Raw genomic sequence first — 27,254 nt, forward strand, 5'->3', positions numbered from 1 at the left:
TTGTTCTCCAAGTCAGAAGCCCCGCAGCTGCGGCGGCGAGAGCGGAGCAAGCCGAGCGCACCGTCTGCCTGTCCACAGGCGCGGGTGACCCGGAGCCGCCGCGGGAGCCCGCGCCCCGCCCCGCCCCGCCCGCCGCGCCTCAGCCGGGACCCACCCGCAGCGGAGGCTGAGCCCGCCGGCGGCTCCTCAGAGCTCGCCCACCTTCTTGCGCCGGAGTGCAGGCAAACGGAGAAGAAAGAGTCCTCTCTTTGGTCACCACTCTTTCTCACCCTCTCCAAGAATTTGTTTAAGGTAGTGCTGCGGGCAGAAGACATCTTTTTTAATTCTCCGGCAGGGGCGGGGTCTGCCGCTGCCCTGCGGTGACATCTCAGCGACAGTGCCCTCTGTTACGACCCCTGAACAGCCGGGGTCACGTCCGGGAGACAGAATCATGAAGCGCTCGGTGGCCGCTTGGCTCTTCATCGGGCTCAGCCTTGGTGTCCCCCAGTTCTGCAAAGGTGAGGCCGCGGGGTCCGGGCCGCTAGGTGCGGGACAGGTTGGAGTCCCCTGGGAAATGCCGCGCAGGGGGCTGGAGGCGGTCCCCGGGGCGCGCCTGGGGTGGCGAGCGCGCCGCGGGCAGTAGGGAGGAGGCGGCGCGCCCCGGGTGCCTCAGAAAAGTGCTCGCAAAGTCAGAGCGGAGTGCGTGGGGCTGTGCGTGGGGCTGAGCGGGGAAGAGGGTGAGGAGTACCGAGGTGAGATTGAGGAAAGAAGGGACCGAGGGCAGGAGGAGGGAACGGCGCTCTTGGGAACCAGAGGTTCCTCGGCTCACTCGGGCAACCGGTAACTGAGCAAACCCTCCCAGGGCAGTGCCGGGGATGCTAGCTACGGGCAACCGGCAGGGCTTCCGTGGGGGCAGAAGCTGGGAAGCTAGCTAGCAGGCGTCATCTGCTTGAAACTGGAAGAGGCTGGAGAGCCTCATGGCCGTCTGTCCCCCGGGTGCGGTTCTCTGAAGTGGGCCGGGGCTGATCAGTTTGCAAATCCAAACCTGGCCCTGGGAGTTCTGGAGGTGGGTGAGGTGGAGACGGGTCTGACAAGTCAGTTCGGCTTTCTCCTGCCTTCCCATGCAGGACGCGCTGCGTCGATTACAGAAAAACCCCAGGAACCCGCCTCTCCTCTAACCTCAGGGGCTCGGAGCTTGGCTCAACACTCCCTCACGGTACAAGCGTAACTCTTGGTAGTAGAGAATCGTGCAGTGCGAGACATCCTCGCTCCCCCGCCCAAGAGCAGAAAAGTTGTAAGAGCTGGTCTGGTTGTGCTTCCCATGACTTGTGTGAAATAAACCAGCCTACAAAAAAATTACAGGACTTCGATGCATCTCCTACTCAGTTGTACAGACGAATTTCAGATCCTTTGCGAAGGGTGTCTTGTCAATACGAACCCTTGTCCCGGCCGCGTCACTGCGCGGGTATGGGATGAAGTTGGCGCTGATAAAGGGCAGGAGGAGCGACAGGGGGCCCTGGGGAGACCGCGCAAGAGGGACTTGAGCCCCTTCTGCGCTCACAGATAGGGACGGCCCCTTCTAAGGGGTCCGAGGGTAAAACAACCCTTAGCAGGCTGCTTCAAGTGGAGAGCTGAGTGCACTACAGGGTTTTAAATGCTGTGCCTCTAAAAAAGGGTAGTTGAATTAAAAGCGTTGACTTGAATCCATTCGAAATTCACACTGCATGAATATTCTACACCATCCACTTGCATCCATCCATTTATTTGTTTCGCAGGAAAACTGTGAGCTCTTGGGCTACTGTTTGCCCAAGAAGCTTGGTGTTCCTGGATGCCCTCGCTGCCCTGCCAGTAGCGATCCATGGCGGTGCTTTGCCTCGGCCTCCCTCCCTCCCCCAGAATGTGGCTATTTTCCCCAGCGTGTAGGCGTGTGTGTAGGTGTGTGCCTTGCCAGCGTTTACAAAGTGCCCTTGCAGTTATCAGGCAGAGCCAGCCACTCCACTGAAGGTTAAGGAATGGTAATGGCTTTGTAGTTGCTCGGCTGAGTTCCCCGGCGATATGGGAAAGACAGGGCTCCCACCACTGTTATTTTTCCTTTCTCTTATTTCCCGTCTGGATTCCTTCTACACTTTTCATCCCTAGCAGGGAGGGAAAGGGGAGAACTGCAGGCACTACCTTCTCCTCCTCCCTTCCCCGCCTCCGTTCTCACCCCAAACACGAAAACACGCATTCACCCACTCACACGCACCTACACCGTGCCACCGCAGCCACCATCTGTCCCTGAGCTGAGGTGGAGGGCGGCGGGGGTGGAGGAGGAGATAATGTGTCTAGCGTGTGTGGCCGCGCTATCCTCGCTGGGTCTGGTTGCGGGAACACTGGGGCGCGGTGAGTCTTGGCTCACTGCAGCCGGTAGCTCTGCCTCCTAAAGATACCCATGCTTAGGGCACAGCTTACTCCGCCAGACGAACCAACCACCGTGGTGTTGCCTGGGTTCTCCATTGCCGCTCCTAGACAATAATCGGGCAGCGGTGTACTCCATATTCTTTCGTAGATTGGCCCCCCCCTTTTTTTTTCAGTCAGCCTGTGATTAGAGGGAAAGAGGACTTTAGGAAAGAAACGGACCATTTTCCACGAGCCCTTTTTGTTAAACTTGCACCTTTGTAATTTATTCTCCTTCAGCCCTGCAGAAGGCAGAGTGCAGCTCGTGTGACAGCTCCAAACAATTAAACTTTGAGTCAACTTATTGAAGCCGGTGTTAACACCGAGAATTTCCCTTGCATCCCCCTCACCCCCCCCACCCCTCCCCAGACATCGTTTATCTAATGTAGCCTTTTAGAAATTGGTGTTTCCCTGTGTGGGTTGCAAGTTACGTGCGTTAATGATTGGGATTTGCTAATTTCTTTTATTAGTCGTTTTTACTTTAAAATTAAACCAATGGATCAGTCAGATTGAATATTTTATTAACTCTTAAATTATTCATCGCTGTGGGTTGCTCAGAAAAATCCAATAACATGCATACAGTTGCAGCAAGCACGTGACATCTTATGCAATCTGTCCCTGTGCCTGCAGTTGGTGCCTGAAGTCTTTAAGCAAATGGCACTGTCTAAAAATGTCTAGACATGTCCTAAATACTATGAATCATTGGCATTTGAATTTCCTTTTTTAATCAATGGTGTTTTTTAGTTATTCTATGTGAGAAAAAATTAGTACCTGAACAGTCTCACTCAAGATAATAACAGTATGCTTCTATAATTAGGATAGCAGTATTTACACTGAAATAACAGGCTTTTGTGTTTTTAAAATTTTATTGCCCATTAGTGTCTTTATTTAATTTACATGACCATGAATTCTGTACTTAAAAAATAAGTGCTAAAACAGATGCCAGATGAAACACCTAAAAATAATTTTGAACTGTTGAACTAAAAATAATAAAATGAAGATAAAGTATCCTGCTTTGACAGTTTGACACTAATGCAAAATCTTGGCCATCCCATATACTGTGGTGACACAGCACACACTCCCCCCCCCCCGTTTCTGAAAAAGCTTTTTACTTATTCTTGAAATGTCTCTTTAGAATTGAAATGTATTTTGTTTTAAATGTGCATATGGTTTTGGGAAAACATTTATAATAATAAAAATTTTGGTTAAAAAATTGAAATGCTACATTCTTCCTTTTATGGTCTTGAAGTTACAAAGATCTTCAAAACCAGACAAATGTATTTCACTTCTGTATTCTAAATTTAAAGTCTCTTGTATTTTTCTCAAATATCTTAAGATCAGTGTCCATATAAAACATGTATTCAGGGGCGCCTGGGTGGCTCAGTCGTTAAGCGTCTGCCTTCGGCTCAGGGCGTGATCCTGGAGTTCTGGGATCCAGCCCCACGTCAGGCTCTTCTGCTGGGAGCCTGCTTCTTCCTCTCCCACTCCCCTTGCCTGTGTTCCCTCTCTCACTGGCTGTCTCTCAAATAAATAAATAAAATCTTAAAAAAAAAAAAACACATGTATTCAGGATCTAGGGTATTTTTAGTAAGGGGTTTAATAAAGTTTGCTTTTATTGCCGGATATATGTGATTTTTCCTTCTCACAAAATTATAGCAATGTAAAGTAAAGGGATAAAATATACAATACTAATATAAAATAGCTTGGTTACTCAAAACCATTACAGAATATGTTTGACAGTTCCTAGAGTCTAAAGTAGTAGTCCATACTCTTAATTTTACTGATACTAAAATAAAAATTTCAATTAAGTAACTTATTTTCAAAACTTTTAATTTTTTGAAGGGTTTTGCATAAAGGGACAGACTGTGTATCTTATCATTGGTGCACAATTTAAAAAACCTGCCTGATCTGAGAGTTTCATAAAGTTTCATAAAGCCTAAGAAAGTAATTCTGATATTTGTTGTTTACTGAGTACACCTGCAGGTGCAATAGCTTTGAGTATGAGTAGGTTCATCATATTTTTGCCAGAAAACCAAACCAAACCAAACCAAACCAAACAAAAAAAACCCCGTAAAACAGTGCAGACTTCAGAACTCAGTTCAAGACAGAGTAAATCATCATGAGTAGGTACTGAAAAACAAATAGCAAATTTTGTAAATCTGTGATTAGTGGTATGACTTCTCATAGTTAATTCACTTTTTACATGGTTATTTCCTAGTTTGTAAGCTGATAGTATTATGAAAAATGTAGTAGAAAACCAAAACCCAGCCATTCCTATTATTCAGTTCTTATCTGTGTTGTAAGGAAGACGCTGGGCATGTTTTTTGTTTGTTTAACCATAGCCCATTGTAATGACTATAATGTCTTTGGTTAATCAAAACAAACATGTATTTATATACAAAGAGTCAAATCGTTGCCCATATGAAATAGAATAAGTATTGGAATTTTTCTCATGGTAATGTGATTATGTTAGAAACTAAGTACTATAAATACTTAAACTGAATAAATTACCACTTAGTTGAAAATACCTCTAAAAAGTCTTTGATTTGAGGAAGTTGTTGGAGGGAAAAGCCAACAAGGATCAACTGTGCCCTTGCCAGCAGGTGTCAGGATAATCAATGGAGATCTTTTAAGGGAAAGATGGAAAAAATAAAAGAAGTAAACCAATAAAGGTGAATTTGCAAATCATGGGAAGTGCCTTCTTCTCTGTGTGAAACTGATGTTGTTAGTTTTCAGGGGTCTCCTGAGAAAGAGTGGGAGGGTGGATTGTAAGAACCTACTGCTCTTACCATAGTTTTTAAACTTGGAAATAGCGTTACTCTAACTGCCACAAACAAGTGCATGTCTAGGTTGAACCATTATTTTTCCGGGGTCTCTTGAGTACCATCCAAGGAAATGCACACAGAGCCATGAGGTACTTGCCACAAAACAAGTATTGCTGAGATGTTTAGCATACTTTTAAGCATACTCTCCATATCAACTCTAAGTTTAATAAACAGAAATTCTGTTATATTGATTTGCATGGATATAAATTAAATTGTACATTTATACACATCTGTAGTACTGGTAAGAGATCATTAATTATCCTTTCCTATCACAATGGTAAAGTGTATTTTTCCTGGAGCTTGCAAGTTTCTAAATAACCTAAGTCATGTGGCCAAAAGAGACTAAAAGACATGATAAATAAAGTTTTGTCAATATCCATTTTAACCAGTTATTAATCTTTATATATGTGCCTATTGTATATCAATAGCTTTTAGCGACTTGACATTATTTATTTATTTTTAATTGATCCTTAACTGATAATCATTCCTTTCAAATTAGTTCTAGCATCTGCTGATACAGCCCTTCAAACTGGGTTACAGATTCGCCATTGCACCATTTCTTATACAGTTGCTGACATCATGCCAAACAGTCTGTCCCCAGTGGCATTCTTTCTGAGTCAGTCCTCCTAAAATAAAAACTCTTCATTTCTCTCCATCTTCATCTTTCTCCTCTTCTCCTCCTGCATCCCCAGCATTTCTTTGCTGGATAGTGGCTAGGTCACCTAATTCACTATACAATTCTGTCATCATTATTAAGAAGTTGCAAATCTCCAAAACCTTGTGGAATTGGCCATTTACTTTTTTTGTGTGTGTGAAGAAAAAAACATGGTCATGTGAAGCCTCTATTACTAAATCCTGAGGTTTAAAACATAAATGGAAGTAAGTTAGGATCTTAATTATGGAGCAACTTGAGATTTTATGTCTTGATTTGATAACAGTGTCCTGCCTGAAACTGTTATCTGGGCAATAATTTATATCCATCCTACTTGTAGAGAAGTCTCTTGCTTTGCCTGTAGCACATAGCTGAGAAACTAGGAAAAAACATCAAAAACTCATGAGCACCTAAAATAGATAATGCATTAATATTTAGATCATACAGAAAAGTCCATGTCTCTTGTTTTTTAAGTTCCTGGGCTTTCTATAAACTGGATCCAGAAAATGAAAGGCATATGAGGTAATAGGTCAGTCTTAATCAGAGCAAAAAACCATGGCAGCTCTTAGACCAAAACAGGACTGAAAAAGTCTGTGCAAAAGCAGTGATACCTTACAGTGTGAAAAACCAGGGGCATTTATGGGGGGGGAGGGGCTATAAAGGCCGAAAGGCATTAATGTATAAAAGAATATTATAATAATTGTTGCCAGTATTGGCCTTGCATCCTAGACAAAGACTTACTGCAGTATGTTCAACATTTGGGGGTATAGGGGCACCTGGGTGGCTCAGTCATTAATCGTCTGCCTTCGGCTCAGGGCGTGATCCCGGCGTTCTGGGATCGACCCCCGCATCAGGCTCCTCCACTGAGAGCCTGCTTCTTCCTTTCCCACTCCCCCTGCTTGTGTTCCCTCTCTCGCTGGCTGTCTCTCTCTCCGTCAAATAAATAAATAAAAATTCTTTAAAAAAAAAAAAAACATTTGGGGGTATAAAGGCAGTAAAACACATGCATTATTGAAAAGATTTTGCCAAACGTGTTTAAACTTGGAAAACCTGCTTAATGGTAAAAGAGACAGATATCCAAAGAATTTACTTGTTTAATATGCTATTTTCCCATCATTCCAGAGAATATGTTATTATATATTTCCTATTGATTCTTTTTCCCCTAAAATAATGAATGAAAGTATTAGGAATTACAGGACTCGATTTTGTACAAAAGAATTAGACCACAGAATGCAGATAAGATGTCTTGCAATTATTTGGTTATATTTCAGAAGAAAATGTGTTGCTCTTTTGTTTTTTTAAATATGCATTATCATAGTGATAGTAACTGTGTAGGATTTGTTCAACAAGAGATTTAATAGTGCATGAAGCAGAATGGAGGATTTAAGTACAAGAATTGAAGTGAAGGCTTTTTCCAAGTACTAAAGTACTTTTGAATGTGATTGTTACTATGGAGAGAGAAGATTGAGTCTATATCTTAGCTTTCCTTTTTCTCTTTTCTAAAACAGATCTGCATCAGACTGATTGATCTCTTTTAAGAATAATTTAATGTAGTATAACAGTCCATAAATGGGAAAGCTAGGGTTTTAATCTCATGCTAGATGACATTCTGTTGATTTGAAGCTAATCTATCAATGGGGTTAGGCCATCATGCATTCTTTAAGGTTTATGTTTGCTATTCGATAAAGTTTTTAATTTGGGGAATGCAGAATAATCCTCTTAAGGCTTTTCTTGCTATACTGAGGTCAGGATGACCATTTACATTTTACTTATACTGAAGATTATATGAAGACAACCAGAATAAAATGGGCCCATGACTCTTGAACAGTAAAGAGTGGAAGAGTCAAATGGGAACACTGGAGAATATTTTTATTTGAAATAAGTTGACGACTCCCTCCCAGTAATGTCCGCCACCAGTAGGCATCAGTCTTCCATCCGTGCTCACATCTTTCATGCCGTTCTCCCCTCATTTTTCTCTCCAAATACTAATTGAACTCTCACTTTGCCTTGTTTATTCATCTTTTTTTTCTCTTTGAACAGTTTAATTTTGTAAATGCTAACTTTGAAATATCAACTACGGACAAACAACAAGCAAATTACCATTCAAAATGTTTTAGTATTTACACTGCAAGTTCTTGTGTCACATTTTGTGCTTCCTATAGAGACAGGGCTTAAAAGGGTGCTAGCAAAACAAACATTTAAACTAAACAACAACAAAACCCAAAATAGATAGTATACATTCAAATGAATAGAGCTATTCCTGGCCTGCCTCATCAGTGTTCCTCAGGAAGTACCCACACATTTTAAACAGCAGTTTGTCTTTTACAGAAAAAATAAGTCAAAAGTAGTTTCAGGGGCGCCTGGATAGCTCAGTGGGTTAAGCATCTGCCTTAGGCTCAGGTCGTGATCCCAGCCAGGGATCACTCTGCTCGGCGGGGAGTCTGCTTCTCCCTCAGCCTCTCTCTCTCTGTCAAAGAAAATAAATAAAATCGTTTTTTAAAAAGTTTCAGAAACTTTTAAAGACTTGTTTCTTATTTTTATAGTCTGTGTTGTAGAATGAGCATAGTTTGAAAATACTTCTCAATGCTCCTGCAAGAGCATTGTTGAAAATATAATATTAACATATAGGCATGATGTAAAGTGCTTTCTGTGGTTGTTATGCATCTTCAATTAAAAGAACTACCTCTAAGTGATAGATTTCCTTCTTAAATACAGTGTTCTGACTGATTTCCAACTGGCTATAATTTTGACCCAGAAACAGTAATTTTTCAGGCATCAGTTTGTTTTTTCCTTTCTTTTCTTAACTTGGGGACTGCCACCAGTCAGTTTAAGCAACTTGTTAGATAAGTTAACAAGGGCAATCATTTTGATCTCTCTTTTAAATATAGTTAACAAGTCTAGTATTTATTGAGTTCATGCAATGCGTTCCACTGCTCTAAGTACGACTGTGATTCTTCTAAGTCTATGGGGCTCAGGTGCTGTTGTTATTTACATATGAATGAGAAAATGGAAATACAGAGGTTAACTCATTTCCCGAGATCACACAGTTACCACAGAGCTTGTTAGAATTAGAATCCAGGTTAAATCTAGGGCCCACTTTCTTAACTACTAAAGCATGCTGTGTCAATGAGTAACACATCCTCTGTATCATGGAGACAGGTTGTTAGATGATTTTCTTATTTATGAAGCACACACTTCATATCTCTTACTATTTAACTGGTAGATATTTTGGAAAGGATAAATTAGATTTCTTCTCTTGGGACAGTATTTTTAAATTTTTCTAATTTTAGTTGGTAAAATGGGATACCTCTTTTCACATTCAGAAATAAAGGTTGGAGTATGCTCTTTTTGGTCAGAAAGAGTTAATGTGTCTTTCAGAATCCTGCATCACCAGGAAGAACAGCAAAGGTAGGGAAAAGAAGAGAAACACTTGGGAAATTATTCAAAACTCATTTTCTTCACAATCTTGCTGTTCAGCTTATTGCCACATGATTTTTTTTTAAAGATTTTATTTATTTATTTATTTATTTATTTATTTATTTATTTATTTATTTGACAGAGACAGACAGCCAGCGAGAGAGGGAACACAGGCAGGGTGAGTGGGAGAGGAAGAAGCAGGCTCCTATCAGAGGAGCCTGATGTGGGGCTCGATCCCAGAACACTGGGATCACGCCCTGAGCCAAAGGCAGACGCTTAACGACTGCGCCACCCAGGCGCCCCTGCAACATGATTTTTATACTTTTTTTTTTTTATTTTGGTTTTCTAGGATTCCATTACTCCTCTGCATTGTTTCCTTGTTACTCAATATGATGTGTAAGAACCCGATTTCTCTGTAATTTTCAGATATATAATGTAGGACAAAGTGATTTTAAAGGTTAACAAGGTTTTTATTTCTGCTAGCTTAATGAAGGTAATTTGCCTTACATCCTATCCTCATTTAATTTTATTTCTGTGTAACCCCATTAAGAAATTTTACCCAAATGAAAGTACCAAATGGTCTCAAACCACATCAGCTAGAAAATTATATTTTCTGGTTTATTTTAACAATTATTTAACCAAAAGATGGTTTATTTTTTTAGCTAGTATTGGATTAATTTTCAACATTTTACAAAGTGATGAAAATTATACCATCTAGTATGACATCACCTTATTAATAACACTGTACATCTGTATAATACTTAATAGTGTAAATAGATCTCCACATTATTACATTTGTTTCCCTAGAGTAATAGCAATAAAACAATAGGGAAAATTTCTTAAGCATTTCCCATCTCCATTCTGTGGACCATAAGCAGAGAAGGCATTCTTAATTTCTTTTATCAGATAAAGAACCTGAGGTTCAGAAAGTCACATGATCTATAATTCAAACAACCAATGAACTTGACTCCACACATTCTGATTCCAATATACTTTTTTCCTCTTTACTGCTGTACCACTTTACTTGTGGTAATTATAGTTGTACTTTTTTCTCAGCTCAGTAATTGATTGAACTGATTCATAAGATGAGAAGGAGGAGTTGGTATACTATTGCTTTTTCAAAAACCATTCCAAACTCCCTCTCATTACCACATGAACACTTTCTTGCCATCAACCTATAACACCTCCTTTCCTCTAGGGAGACTGTTATTTACTAACCTCAATGACATCCTGAACTTTCTCAATGACTTTAGAACCTTCTTTCGTCTCTCACATTTGTCCACTTAAAAATCTTTCATGCATGAGCTTGTGACCCTTTTAACATTCTGGTATTGAACTTCCTGGAAGTTCCCAACACTAATGATTCCCATCTCCATTTTTAGGAACCTATTGGCAATACTGTTCAATAGACTTTCTTATCACATGATTTGCTCAACTACCAGTACTTTAAATTTCTCAGACTTTCTCTTATCAGAATTATCGTCTTTCTATCTCTCTTTACCTTTCATTCCCATAAACTCACTCTTGTCACTGCTCTGATTTTTAGTACTACTCATCTCTCTTCTTTCCCAACCTGTCTCTGTGGTTTTCTATTTTCAGGGGTATTCAGCTATTTATGAATTTCTCATCCCAGATGCTTTTTACCATTTTTGCTTCATTAAGTCCCAAACTAAGGTAGTTTTCACAGTCTCATTCCTATCCCTGCAACTAAGAAAATTGGAGTGCTGTCAGAAGGTAGTAGTGACCCATTGGCAATCCTGGTGTAGCTGAAAGGTTGAGTTGAGGGTCCTAAAAGGAATGAGCAAGAAAGATAGAAAGTGATTTTATGAGAGGTATTATGGGGGCACTACAGAAATTATATGGGAATTACAGCTATTGATAATTGTAAAATTTGGAGAATAACCATAGGGATTATGGTGAAAGAGAATAGAAGACAAGATCATTAGAAGAGTCAAGAAATGCTGTAAAAATCATTTATGTGGGTATTGAAATCCCAAAAAGTTATACAAGAAGATATGTTGGAGAGAATGACAGTGAAACAGGAACAGAAATCTTCAAGGAATGAGGGAATATAATGCAGAGATAAGGAAATAACTATAATAAGTAAGTAGTATTGGGGGATAGAGATCTGTTACATGAAATTAAAACTAGGTGGGGGTTTGTGTTTGTGTTTTTTGAGAGGAAGGAGAAAGAATGTCCAGGAAAGAATGTCCAGGAAGGAGAAAAGAATGTCCTTTGAGGAGTGGGAAAGACTAATGCCCTATCTCAGGTCTAGCAGCTTTGGGAGAGAAAACAGTATCCAATTAAGAGGTCTATGGGTAAATAGTGACTCAGAGGAGAGTCGATTTCTTCTAGGGAAGGAAGACAGATAGAGAAGCCTAGTCCCAAGCCTCATGCTATTAGACAGTCCTCATCCTACAGCCTCTGATACATTGAGCTCATTATAATAATTGATATATCTCACTAAGAACACTGCTTTTAAGCACATAAAATATGTTTTCATATATAACAGCTCTTTTAAACCTCACAACCGTCTAGGGGGGTTATCATTATCCTCACTGGCTGATGAGAATATAGATGAGAATAAGGTAAGTGGTCAGTACTCAAAGTAGGCCTTACAGATCCAAGCCCAGGACTCACTTCACTATAGCACAATTACAGAGAAAAGCCCAAATCCAAGGAAAGATCCTTTCTAAATTTAAAGCACATCTGAGGGGTAGGAAGATCTTGCAGTTGTGCCCTGACCTACTTTATCCTATCCAGATGAGCCTCTGTGTATTTTGAGGTCAGCATAGTTTAGGTTACTGGGAATGTCTGTGTCTGCTTGGTGGTCTTAATCCTTGCCCATCTTGGATCATTTGTCCGAATAGTTCTAACTGGAAAACAACATTATAACTTGGGGAATATTTCTTTTGCCTTTTCAACATACTTAAAATTATACCATCTTGTACACAAAGAATTCTTTTTCCTCAAATTTGCATGTTTCAAATATTTGTAAGCCATAATGTTTCCTCTTTAGTTTCTGACATGCTAAAGTTGTACATATTTCTTTCTTTAATATGTCCTTGTAAGCCATTCCTTTCATCATTTTAGTTGTTTCATTTGGAATCTGTCCAAGTAGACTACACATTTATTCAACAGGCTTGCCAAAACCCCAACAGAGAATTCCTGGGATGTGCATTCCTAAAATAATGCCACACACATTAGTCTTTCCTTTTTAATTTTGCAAATATAATCTTAATTTTTATTATTTTTTATTTATTTTTGCAAATACATTTTTCATTTTAGTCTGTTGTTTTGCTATTTTTCCTAGCAGACTACTCTTTTCAAAATAATACTCATATATGCCTTTTTTTTTTTCATAATTTTGTTCTGCTTTTGCCCTCACTGGAATTTTACTTTATTTTTTTTCTTTTGTATTTAGTGTGCTTGTTACTATCATACGGTATATTCCCCACCCATAGAATCACAGAATAACTTAACCTAATTTTCCTGCAAATTATATTATTATGCTATTTATTGCTATTTTTGTATCATGTATGTATCTGCTAAATTATAATGCAAATTCCTATCCTTAGCCTTTGTTTTTTTTGTACTTATTTCCTTTTGGGTCTGTATTTATTATCTTTTGAAGCTACCATCTATCTGTATTTCTGGTTTTTTTTTTCTGTTTATATATTTATTTCTAGCTATCTCCTAAATGTTGCCATTTTCTGCTCCCAGCTCATTCTTCAGCTTAAACTGCACAACTTCAGGTAATCTCTCTGATCACCTTCTCCAAGTTGCCAATGCTCCAGCACACACACACACACACACACACACACACACACACACACTATACCCCTGTCATAATTCTCTATCACTGATTTTTTAAAATTATGGCACTTTTCAAAAATCGTAGCTATAAAATTACTTATTAGCTTATTTATTTCATTTCTTGTTCCCTATGTATTGAAGCTCCATGTAGACAGGAAAAAAACATTTATTTTGTTCTCTATAATGTGTATATCCAGCTATAAACATGGTAGCCTTATCCGTAGTAGGCACTCAGTATTTGTTGGTTGAATTTACACATACATGGATGAATGAAAAACATGAATTAAAAACAACTCTGTTGGTGTATAAATCTTTCTCTGGTTAAAAAAAAAATGTGTTCCTTTGATAGACCCATTAGCTCATTTAATAAATTCTTATCTGCTTGAAGCACTGATGCATTGACCTGTGATTTATGGCACAAGTGATACACTTTGAGAAAGCAATAAATACTTTAGTAGTGGCAAACTCAAAGAGCGGACTAAATAAATGACCTTCTTGTTTCCATAGCTGTCTAATTTATAAACACTTTAAAAGCAAGATTTGGGTTTTACCTTAAATTATCAAATTGCAATAAAATAGTTGCAATTGTATATGGAAGATCAGCAGTAAGCTTTAGTTTGTCATTTTATTATAAAGGGTTGACAAGGGAAGTCTGTGCAACAAAAGCAAAGCACTTGGTGGTGGTTTTAATTGTCGGGTGGAGGAGTTGCAGGTATAGCCCTTTGATCTGCTAATTGTCCCAGTGCCTGGGGGATCACTCCCAAAAGCTCCACTAGCAATAACTTTCCTTCAACCATAACTTCTTTCCCCCTCCCGCCATGCAGTCACACCTGCTACCAGCCGTACTTGGCAGAGGGGAAAAGACAGCACCGGGGAGCTGTGTCTACCCAGGAGCCAAGAACCTCAGAAACAACTCTGTTTAGAGGTTTTTTTTTGTGTGTAATGACAATCTTTATGTCACCCCTAACTGCTGTTTAATCCCCTTTAGGCAACTATCCGTCTACCTTTCTTAAATGCCTCAGTGGTTCTAAAAACTGTTTGTGTTCTTGTGACCTCAGTAATTGTGTGGTTTCTACTGCTAGACTGAGAGCTCGGAAAACATGTCTTTCTTAAGAAGGTATAGGATGTCAAAGGAGTGTATAGAGCAAAAATTGTAAAATCTAATGGTTTGCTCCTTTTTATGTAATAAGAAAGAACATTTGGCAGTTTTTTTTTTTTTGAGGGGCAATTAATTCCTATCCCTACTTTAAAGTTTTAATTATTTTTAACCTATAAATATACATTCATTGAAGAAAAGCTATAATGGAGTCACTTGGTCTCTATATTTAGAGACTTATTTCAATAAATAAGTATCACAAAGTAATATTTTTAACCATCAAATTGACCATGCTACATAGTCTTATAATTTATTTATTCAACAATTTTTTGTTGAGCAGAGATGGATGCCAAGAACTGTTCTGGGTGATAGAATTACAAGAGTGAACAAAACAGATGACAATCCTTGCTCACATACAACTTAAATTCTAATGAGTCAAATGAAGAGAATCAAAGAATAAATGAAGGAAATTGCCTAGCAGGTTAAAAGAAGGGGGTAGGGATTTCAGGAGTGGATTTCACTTTAATGTAGGATGCTCACGTCAAGCCTCAGTTTTCAAAAGCATTAAGGAAGTGAGTTGTCTCAAGTTTCATTTGTCTCTGTATTTATTATGTTTTATGTAACAGTTCAATTTATTTTGTAAAATATGTCCATATTTTCCTTTATGATTTCTGCTTTTGGCATCATATTTAAGTGCAAAGGAATTGCTCTTTGCTTTTTCTACTGAATGATTAGATTTGTGTCCCAACACAACTAAAAACTGTTAGAAAATGAAGCACACATCATATACTGAATTCTATAAAAATATGCATCAGTTTAGAGACTTACTGGGCTGCTTCTCTATTAGTGGGACAATATTTTCAATTATCAAATTAATTATGAATTATTTTAATTAGCAATCATTGTGTATAATTAGAAATGTATAAAATATGGTTTGCTAATATGGTTTGAGATGTTGGCATCTGTTTTTATAAATGGTAATTTGAGCAATCTTTGTCAAGCTTGGTACTAGAGAAATGTTATAGTTGTAGGATTTATTGGGAAGTTTCTCTTCCTTGGAGTATTTTAAGTACTATAAGAGTTTTCTGTTTCTTAAAGTTTTGAAATAACTCACTTGCCAAGCAGTCTGATCTGTTTGTTGGGTGCATTTTTTAGTTTTTTAGAGAGAGAGTTGGGAGGGGGGTGGAACGGGGAAGAGGGAGAGAAAGAATCTTAAGCAGGCTCCATGCTCAGCTAGAGCCCAATGCAGGCCTCAATCTCACAACCCCGAGATCATGACCTGAGCCAAAATCAAGAGTTGGATGCTTATCTAACTGAGCTACATAGGCTCCCCTGTTTGTTGGGTAATTTTGTGAATACTATTTCTGGGGTCTTCCATAATGAATGGAGCACTTGTTATCCCTTTTCCATTTTTGATAATTTATCATTTCTTACATAATAGTACAATTTAAGAATATTTTCTAATTAGCATACGTTATATATAGCATTAAAATATTTGTGAAGTTATTTATGTTACACAAAACATAGTAATGTGTATACAATGTAATAATTACAAAGTTAAAAAAATAAACATAAAACAAGATAAATCTTCCAGGCTCAGGAGTCAGGGTTTTCAACTTTAACAGTTGACTAACCTTGGTTTTCAAAAGATTATAAATAAAATGGAGATGGTAATAATAGAGCCTGACTGCTAAAGTTAATGTGAGGATCTAATACAGGTTAAGTGCTTATGTCTTTGGAGATGATGATGATGATGATGGTGTTGTATCTCCAGTTTTGTATCACAGTGCTTGGCATAAATTATGATAAAAAGTAATGATAAATGAATTGAGTGCCGGTCATTTTTCTCATCCCATTATTATTTTACTTTTTACTTTTATCAAGAAGACTTCAATCTTTTAACTGAGATACAATTTGCAGGTATACTAATATAATGTGCAGGTATACTAATATAATGTGATAAGAGAATGGAATCAGACTGGGAGTTGCATCCTGGATAAATCATTTACTAATTCTGAAGCCGTCTATAGTTTACATCCCTAACTTGTTTCCTCATCTGTAGGGTATGGAGAAAGCAGAAGCAATCTAATAGTGTCATTGTAATCATTAAGAGATATAACCCATGTAATATGCTTATAGACCCTGGCAGAATAAAAGCTCTCAATAAATATTAGGTATTTTTTTTATTTTCTTCATTGTGGTTGTGGCTATTACTATAAAGGGGACAATTACCCTGGGACAGCCTGGGATACCAAAGGAGAATGGTCTAAGGAAGGGACAGAAACCTGGATTGATTTGACAAACTGGCCAATTAACAGAGCTCAGCAAATTTCAATTTATGTTAAGTATATTTTGTTATATTTCTGGTTTTAAATCATATATTTTGGAAGCACATGACTGCTCTTAGTCTGTTACGGCTACTATAACAAAAATACCATAGACTGGGTGGATTATAAAAAACAAATTACTTTCTCACAGTACTGAAGGCCAGGAAGTCCAAAAGCAGTGTGGTAGCAGATTCCATGTCTGGTGAGAGCCTGCCTCCTGGGTCATAGGCAGCCATCTTTTCCCTGTGCCCTTACATGCTTCACAGGGTCAGGGAGCGCTCTGAGGCTTTTTTTTTTTTTTTTCTTCAATGAAGACATTAATCTTATTCATGAGGTCTTTAACTTTATGTCCTAATCACCTCCAAAGGACCCACCTCCAAATACTATCACATTGGGGATTAGGTTTCAACATATGGATTTGGGGGGACATAAATAGCCTATAGTATTGTCTGTAATAGAATATCCTTCAGTGTCACCTGACCCACCAGGAGGTCTTCGCTTCCTTTATATTCTTCCCACCTAGTTGCACTTACTCGACTCTGAATATAGACTGTAAGTTGTGTCCTGATTTATAACCTATAATAGAAACTTCTAAAATATTTTAGGTTATTTTTATTTCACACTTTGCTTTAGAGGTCTCAATTGTAAATATGGTATATAAGGCAGTTGACAGCATGAAAGTTTTTTGTAATCTGCTTATTCATGACTCGTGGTCTCTGTGGTCAGTACTTAGTATTCAGAAAACTCTTCACTATGTCTTGCCTTTCAGCAGTTCAAGTTTATTTTAATATTTTATGGCCAAAAATGGATAAAAATTAAGTTTATGTTGGCCTAAAGGTTTTTAAAATAAAAGAATTCTATTTTCATTTTAAATAATTGACTTTCACTACCGCCCCCAATTCAGGGGAAAAGAAAATGTTCTTTTAAGACATTTAGGTTAAATATAAGATATAGGTATACAAACATGTTTTAAGGATTAATAAAGAACTATGTGCTTTCCTATTGAATGAATCAGGTGGTTCAGATGAATTAAGAAATAGACATTAGTGATTCAGGGATAGAAGATTGCTAGGTCAATTTGTACCTATTTCTAAAGTAACATCATTTATGACTAAAATCAGCTGATTGCCAAAGCAAACAGGATTTCACATGAAATTTACATGGTTAAAACTTGAAATTTATTGAGCAAATACATTATGTATGGATTATTTCCAAATCAAGTCACAATTTAAAACATTCTTTGAGTATTATATGAGTGTCTTCATAAAGGAAGAATTACAATGTGCAGATTCAGGATTATCTCCCTATTTTAAGGTTAGGTGATTTGCAGTCTTTTGCTATATAAATCTAGCATATTTAATGGGCTAAATACCAAAGGGTGAAGGTCATGGAACCAGAATCTTCCTATCATACACAATCTCATGTAGGTATAGGTTTGTGTAACTCTTCATTTGTAGAGCAGTGTGGACTAGTTGAGGTATCAGAAGACTTAATCCTGGCTCTACCAGGTACTTGCCTTGTGACTCTCAGCAAACTCCAGTCTCTGAGCCCTAGTTTCCTTATGATCAAAATGAAAATGAAGCAATATACAGGGAATGATTTTGGAACTTGAAAACTATCTTATAAATCATCTGTTTTGGTGGTAGCCAAATCCTTGCTTTGTTTTCTGTACCTTTATAGAAATAGCCCATATCGATATTCTCATTTGTTTTTGTGTGTTTTACTGAACATATCCAGATGTTATGAAAACTTTTGATTACACCTGTTTGGAAAAGGAATGTAGAGGCACTTGGGTGGCTCAGTTGTGAAGCATCTGCCTTCAGCTCAGGGCGTGATCCCAGGGTCCTGGGATCGAGTCCCACATCAGGCTCCTCCACTGGGAGCCTGCTTCTTCCTCTCCCACTCCCCCTGCCTATGTTCCCTCTCTTGCTGGCTGTCTCTCTCTGTCAAATAAAGAAATAAAATCTTAGAAAAAAAAAAAGGAAAAGGAATGTAAGCACACTAAGAAATGATGACAAATCTGATATGTAGGTAGTCCCTGTATTGTGAGAATTTAATTGGTGGTGATGAGATGCGAGATAGCTCTTAAGTGTTAACATGGGCACATTCATCTTCACTTGTCCATGATTTCACCTGCCCTTTTCAACCATAAGTTGAGACCTAAAGTAGTTGGCTTAGAAAATTCTTGTTTGTTCATGAGAATGTAGAAAGTTAAGAAATTGAATCATACTCTCACCTTCCTGAGAAGATTGCCACCTCTAAAGGAATCAGGGTCATCTTCTCTCCTGCTATGTTCCCTCACAACCCAAATTTCAACTTCTTCTGGGCCTAATGCTAGTCCACAAAAATGAAATTAATACAGATTTCCTTAAATATCATAGCAGTGATACTATTTAAAATATTTTAGTATTATAGAATTGATGCTAGAGAAACATGCTTTATTTTGTTTCTAAAAAGGCTCAATTTCAAAATTATATATCAATCATAACTTATTTTTGAATTAGCAGTTCCTTGATGATACCCCTCAGTGTAAGAATGAGCTTAGATTCCAGCATCAAAGTGCAGTTTTGTTATTGGGATCCCCCCCATAACTTTAAATATGTGTGTATATGTAAATTTATAATACTTTATTAAAAAGGACAGTATTTAAATAAATTAGAAGAATAAATACCTAAATTAAATGACATCTTCAGTTAGTAATAGAATTCATATGGTGATTGCTTTAAAAATAAAATGCATTTGAAAGATTTAGAAATAGGAGAACAAAAATATAGGCAGAATTATTGATAAAAATAATTTTTGTATATTCTTCGGGAAGTGGCATAGATCAATTTGAAGTAACATTTCTTGATTACTTCTAAAGGGATTATTTATTTTGCTTTGTACTCCTCGTAATTTAAGAGTACCTTGAAATATTTCAAATGTTATTTCTGATAACAGCTGCGTAGTAAACCAGTCTAGGGCTGGAGGTTTCAGTTTGCTGATTTAACTTTAATTGGGAATATGTTATAAATTAAGTCAATTGTCTTTGGGATAATAAGAGTCATGAAGAACTCTTCCAGGATTAATTGTTTGTGAAAACAATTACTATGAGCAAAGCCTAGAATCTAAGCCCAAGCAATTGGAGCATACAAACTTTAACTGTGAATTCTTAGGCTCATTTACATTAGTATGTCCCTCTGAAAGTAAGCATTTTCATATGTAACTGCATTATAGAAAAAAATATGTAGGTCATTTGGCAATGGAAGGAATGTAAACCGTCACTCCATAACATTTATTAGGACAAAATTATACTTAGGCAATGTAGGCTGGACCAACAGATTTTTTTGTTTTTTTTTTGGGTTTTTTTTTTATTCAAGAAATCATAAGAAGACACAGCGTGAGTGTCAACAGTTTAGACCTTTGTCAGATGTTTCAGTGTTTCCTTGACTCCTACCAACGGAAATTAAAGCAAAATGAATGGATCAATAATTTGGTTGCACTCCACAAACTTAAACATTGTTGTTTCTTTTGTTATGGTAATAATAACGGTGTATAGTAAAGTAAAAAGATATGGTTGTATGTTTTTAAAGCTGATAATCCAGAAATTAAAGTGGAAACTACTTCAGGAGACCTATTAATACATATTTATAATTAACACTTGGTTCCTTTGGTATCACTGCCTATTTGGGAAGTTGGTTTATATGTATTCTACGTTAAGTTCATTTGTTAAGTATCTTCATAAGCTTGTTATTATAGGATGCTGTTACTGAGACTGCAGCTTTGAGACAGTGTACAGACAGACAACACTTGTGTAACCACAATATTTATGACTTTCAGTTTAGGTTATTAGACTATTATGTTGGAATGGTCAATGTTGCTTCTTTTGGTTTATGAAAATCATTGATACATGTGCAATGACAAAATGGTACTATAAGTTTTTAGAGTCATTATGGAGATGCAAACAAACCACACAATCTTAAGTGTTTATGTGGTTAAGTGAGTTTTCAAAATTGTTTGTACCCATCTAATCATTACTTAAACATGTTATAGAACATTTCTACAATCCTAGAATATTCTTCCAGTCAAATCCCATCCATACCCCTCCTCTCTCCAACATCTGTGTTTTTTATCTCTATCATTACAGATTAATTTTGTCTATTTTTGGACTTTATACCATTGTTATGATTGTGTGTGTGTGTATACTTTAGTCTGGCATCATTCATTCAATATAATGGGTTTGATATTTATCCTCGTTATTGCACATATGATGAGTGCATTTCTTTCTATTCCTGAAGAGTATTTCATATAAATATACCACAGTTGGTTTATCTACTCTCTAGTTGGTGGAAAATTGGATTGTTTCCAGTTTCTAGCTTTTATAATGAATAAAGATAATCTGAAAATTCTTACGGATTTTTTTTCTAAATTGACATAATTTCATTTCTTTTGGGTAAAATACCTAGAAACGGAATTGGTGAGTCATAGGTAGATACATGTTTGCTTGAAAACTACTCAGCACATCTCCAAAATGATTGTATAATTTTATTCTCCCAGCAGCGATTGAAAGGGCCAGTTGTTCCATATCCTCCCTCGAATCTGTTACTATGAGTCTTTTGATTGTAGCTATTTTGGTTGACATGAAATAGTATTTCACTGTATTTTAAACTGATGTTTTCTAGTGACGAAGGATATTGAGGACAGTATTGCAGTTTATTGACCATTCATGTATCTTCTTTTGTGAAGTGTCCAATCTTTCACAAGTATTTCTTTGGGGGGGGCATTTTAAGGTTGATTTGTAGGGGTTCCATATATATCCTGGATATATGTATTTTATCATATGTACATTGAAAATATATTTCCTAATCCATGGCTTGATAGTCAGTTTCTTAATGGTGTCTTTTGATGCAGTACTTTCTAATTTTAATGACATGAATTTTATTGGTATCTTTCTTTTAGAGTACTTTTGATGTTCTAAAATGTCTTTACTTAACCCAGTGTCACAAATATATTGTCTTAGTTTTTCCCATAGAAATCTTACATTTCTGGTTTTTACATTTGAGTTTATGATCCTTCTTGACTTAATTTTTGTATGTGTCATTAGGTACAATTTGAGGCTTATTTTTTCCATAGGGAAATTCAGTTATTTCATTTGTTGGGAAGACTGCATTCTCCATTGTAATGTCTTGATATATCCTGATTGCCTTGGTTGTATCTATTCTATGTCTTTAATCTGTTTCTCTGTCTTTATACCAACACCAGGGTGTCTTGATTAATTTAGCTTTAGAGTAAAACTTGAATTTAGGTAATGTAATTCTTCTAAATGTATTATATTTGGTATCTTATATTTTTATATAAATTTTAGAATTAACTTGTCAATTACTTCAGAAAACCTTGTAGATACTTTGATTAAAATTGTATTAGGTTTATAGATCATTTGATGGGAATGGCCATATTGACAACATTATATTTTCCAATTGATTAAGATCTTATATCTATTCATTTATGTAACTGTACAGATCCATATTTAACAATAAATACCAATTCCTCTTTTTTTGTAGGTTTTTATAGAATATAAAGCATTTTCACGTTGCTTATTTCATGACTCATACTTTACGTTGTTTTAAAACAGGAATTAAGTATAAAGAGTGGAGATCATTCAGTACCTTAGCATGCTTCACAGTGCTTACAAAAGGACTTTCAACATAGGATATACTTGATAGACAAATTCCCAGAAAACCTTTTTATTAATATTCTTATACTATGACAGACAGTACTGTTAGAAGAAAACATAAGCCTTTCAAATACTGAAGTTTTTTAAACTAAATAAATATATAATTTTGCAAGGTTCCAGAAAAATAATCTGAGATTCAAAGCATCAGATCTATTTAAAGATGAAAAAAGGAGACCTTGAAAATTTTGGGAAGTAGTTAATGGAATAAGAGTTTAGAAGGCCTATAAATCACTTTACTCCCCTGGAAGTAAAGAGTGCACTTTAACTACCTTGGATAGATAAGTGCCTCTTGTATTTATAAAGATGTTGGTAGTTATAATTATCCCAGCTTTTTACAGAATAGTTAGGTTCACAAGGCAGAAAAGCATTGCACAGAGGGGTCATCCTGCTTTAGAAGCTTAAAGAGAGTGTGTGTGTGTGTGTGTGTGTGTGTGTGTGTGTGTGTGTAGTGATGACCTTATCCCAGATGGTGTTATCACCAGAAAGCTTTTGCTTTGACTGAAGTTCATCTTGGTTCACACCTGAACCAAATCCCAACTAATGAGATTTTCTTTTAAATAGGTTAAGCAAAACCATCAATTGTCTATCTTTTCTCCTTGTTTTGTGGAATTGATTTGAGAAAGTGGACCAAAGCTATACAGAGAGGTGAAATACATGCTTTGCTGGCACCTTTCCAGAACATTAACAAATATTTAATATGTTAATGTGGTGTCTAGAGCTTTTTAGGAAAAAAAAATATTCCTAGAAGAATCTTGCTTATAAGCCACTCCCCAAAAGTAATATATATATATATATTTTGCTGTTTTGTACAATAATTAAACACTAGATTGAGCTATTGGAAAAGAAATTGCTTGAGAGGCCATTATTAGCTGTATGTTTATATTCACTGTATCCTCTCACGATTTAGGTATGCCACATAGGATTATACTAAAATGAAATAAATATGTTCTCAAGGACCATTTTTTTGCCATGCCAAGATTTCTTAGATCTGTACCAAGTACTACTTTGAAATTTACTTAGATCTCTTTTCCTTTCAGTGTTTACTAAAGTTCTCATTTAGATAATTACCATTCTGGAGGTTATAACCTATGCAAGAGGTTATAACCTATGCAAGTGATGGCATTACTTATTCCTTTCTTACTAATCTAATAGGAAATGACTGATAAAGGGCATTCAATTAATCTACTTACTTTATATTGAGATTTTTGGGGGCAGTGAATTTATTCCCAGGCTTCAAACACCTTGGCCTTTAATTTGTCAAACTTCAGTCTTTAAGTAAATTAGCTGGGTTCTGACTGAATTAATTGAATTCAGGGAAGGCTCTACAAATAGTTGTTCCAATATTTTCTCACATGTTTCTGTAAGGGCCAAACTGTTGGAAAGCAATTAGATTTTGAATTACTCTCTTACCCCTAGAACACCTGTTCTTTGACTTCATGAAATCTCTCCTTTTTCCCCTCTACTGACCCTCCTCTTGCCTTCCTTTTCTTTTCTATTCAGCTTGTATCATTTTTGCCCGTTACATGAATTGCTAGCTTGTGAATTTTCAACTCACCTGATATGTTGGCCGTGAGCTGCTCCAGCTTGCTAGTCATTCAGGCTTAAATGGCAGTAATAGTTTAGTCTTTCAGTTCTGGAAACATGGGTTGGTCAGTGCACTGAGAACAGATTCATCTCCCCAGTGTGAACTCCAAGGGATATATAATTTAGAAGTGTATTATATCAGAATCTGAATTGTAGATTCCATAATGGTAATTATAATCACTGAAGATACAAAAAGACACATGAAACTTCTAATCAGTTTATTCACTCTTTGTTGCTCATGGAATCAAAAGAGAGGAGTTAGTTGAACAGCTTGAATGTTTAATGGTTGGAGGCTAAAAAGTCTGACCGCAACAGGGACATACTTGTTTCATGGTCTGTGCTGCAGTCCCCACTTTCCCGGTCAATGGTTAGTATTTGGACGGGCAATGCAAGGTTAGCCTCTACCTCTCTGGTTTGCACATTCAAACTACTGAATTACCTTTCCCTCCATCTTGCTTATCTACCAAAGCACGTCTGACTGACATATTCTTTATCTGAATATGGTAATTAATTTCCTGAGTTCCAAGTCAACTGTTACTGTCCTAAAAAGTCAATCTTTTCTATCTGTGAGGATTTTATAATTTAACCATCAACTGACAATTTAATTTTTCAGATTTCCAAGTTCTTAGGGGATTCCCAATGTGTTTAAAACTGCATTCTCAGTATGCATGAATCATATAAGTGGACGGCCAGAATGCTGGAATTTAAGTGTTGGCTTTGTTATTTATTTTAGAAATAAAATTGGATATTTTAGAAATGCAATTTGTACTTTTACATTTAATAAAGGCAATGTGTAATAAATCATTTACCTAATTAAATGCTTATATGATTAAATTTTGGACAAAAGTTGGGAACGAGAGAGGACATTTATCCAAATTCTTGCTGTGTTGAGAATAACTGCTTTGCGCATTTTATAATAATGTTATAAAGGCAGACAGGCCTGATAATGTTTCAATGAATAGAAAAGTTGATTTAAAATTTTTTATTCTTCATATTTAAGTTATCTTAGACTGAAACCACAAAATATAAAATGTAAATCTTATTTCGTATGGGGCAGAGCAGCAATAACATGAAAATGGCATCTTTTAATGAACAAACCCAAATCCCATACCTACTTAAGTGTTCTCCTTCAAAGTAATTGCCCAGGCAGGTTTATTCCTTTTTTCCAAATAATAATGTGATTGTTCAAATACCTTAAACTCCTTTGGGAACTGACTTTAACACCAAAAGATAAAAATGAGTTCCATCTTTTTATACCATAGTTAGCTTCTATCCCAAAAGTGTTTATTCAGCTTAATTTTTAACTAGTTTACTAGGCTTGATACTGAGCGATATTTTACTTCTTCTAAAAATCATATATAACCCCCAATGACCAAAAACTACCATTCTTCAATATATTATAGCACAATATGTGAAAGAAGCTTTACTTACTTTTTTAAAAGATTTTATTTATTTATTTGATAGAAAGAGAGAGAGTACAAGCAGGGAGAGCAGCAGGCTGAGAGAGAGGGAGAAACAGGGAGCCCAGTGTGGGGCTTGATCCCAGGACCCTGAGATCATGACCTGAGCCAAAGGCAGACACTTAACTGACTGAGCCCACGCAGGCGCCCCTGTGAAAGCAACTTTAAAAGGGAACTTCCTGCTCTTTCTGAGCAACTTTTCTGTCACCTGATCACATCACATTGTTGTAGATATTCCTAATTATGAACAACACTTTTCTGTGGTCTTATGACTTACATATGATTAGAGAAAACTGCCCCACCTAGGGTCTCAGAATAGAAGGTGCATTAAAGGGTTAAAGAAGACTGGAAGTATTTCTAGAATGCAATCTCCATTTGTAATGTGTTCACTGGAGTTGTCCTCTAAACTCCCAAATTATGAGGTTCCAGGGTGTGCCAGAGCTAGTGATTGCTTGTGTAGAATGTTCCTTGGCTTTGTGGAGGATTCTTGTGGTTAGCCTGGGTTTTCTTTGTGTATCTTGCTTCCTCATGGCTACCACCACTGAATCAGCAGCTCTGGAGAGAAAGAAATGAGCCAAAACTCTGCCAGTGTTTCTATTGACTTTATACTTTCATTTTATTCACAGAAAGATAAGAACCTAGGAGTTCTGGGGTGGAGTGGGTAGAGACTACAACTAAAAGTGGACACAGACCTTAGAAATATTGTTCTTTCAAGGCCTGAAAAGCCAAACAGATAATATCTGAAGAATCAATCCCTGAATCGTTGACATAATGAACATTAGGAGAAAATTGGTTAGATCTAAGATTGTACGGGAGAGGAAATGACATTACTGTATCTATCCAATGTGGTAGGCAGAAAATGGTCACCTGAAGATGTCAGGTCCTAATCCCTTGAATTTCTGAAAAAGAAATTTAGCAGATGCGATTAAATTAAGGATCTTGAAATGGGGAAATTATGCTGGATTAGCTGGTGGACCCAAGGTAATCACAAAGGTCCTTAAAGGGAATGAAGGAGGCAGGAAATTCAGGGTAGGACAGGTGATGACTGAGGCAGAGTCAGAGTGGTGATTGTGCAGAAGTTGGCCATTGCTGGCTTTGAAGATGGAAGGGGCAGCATGAATCAAGGAATTGTGGGCAGCCTCTAGCAGCTGGAAAAGGCAAGATAACAGATTCTCCCCCAGAACCTTCGGAAACGATGTAATCCAGTTGACACTTTGATTTTAGTCCATGAGACCTATGCATATTCCTGTCTTCCAGACTGTAAGATAATAGATTTCTGTTGTCTTAATTTGGGTAATTTGTTATTGCAGCAGTAGGAAACTCTACACTGATGCAATGTCATCTCTCCCTTTATATCACCCCAGCCATTCCCTCCTATCACTGTTCTTCCTTTGGCATCCTGTATTCTGGGAATATTATTATTTTTGAGTGACTTCTTATGTGATTGGTTAAGATTGTTAAACATGCATTGAATGAATTCATCTGAATTAAAAACTAATTTAGAGAACAGTGCGTTTAAAAATATGTTTATCCATCCATTTAAAAGACTTTAATAGAGGTGGTGAACTGGCTTACAATTTTCTCCTAAGTTTGTTTCTTTTTCTTAATTTTGATGTGAAATTATACTTTTAAGCACTTCTGTAACTTTGTTAAAAATTATCCTTTAAAGTCTATGTAATTTCACAGTACTAAAATACTGTTTAATATTACTAGTGATAAATGGGCCATCTGCTCATATTTGGAAGCTTTTTTTTTTTTTTGCATACAGGGATCTATATATTCAGAGTATCATTTTAACGGAATTTGATAGGTGCTTTTTAATGAGGTTCTTAAAAATATGAGGCAAATATGAACCTAGAGGTAGTGTAGTGATATAAAAATCGTCATAAAGGAATGAAGAAAATTGTTAAGATATAAAAATTATGTAAGAATATAAAATGGAATTCTAT

General features: G+C 36.9%; 1 protein-coding gene across 1 annotated transcript in view; it reads left to right on the plus strand.

Moving 5' to 3' along the window:
• The first annotated feature begins 226 nt into the window (after positions 1-226).
• EDIL3 (EGF like repeats and discoidin domains 3) overlaps positions 227-27,254 on the plus strand; it is a 396,558-nt gene continuing 369,530 nt past the window's right edge. The window contains exon 1 of the mRNA XM_008706378.2: positions 227-497. Coding sequence (XP_008704600.1) covers positions 431-497 — 67 coding nt within the window. The 5' untranslated portion in view covers positions 227-430. The remainder of the gene's footprint in view (positions 498-27,254) is intronic.

This window comes from Ursus maritimus, unplaced genomic scaffold (assembly GCF_017311325.1).
Source record: "Ursus maritimus isolate PB19 unplaced genomic scaffold, ASM1731132v1 scaffold_5, whole genome shotgun sequence".
Lineage (NCBI taxonomy): Eukaryota > Metazoa > Chordata > Mammalia > Carnivora > Ursidae > Ursus > Ursus maritimus.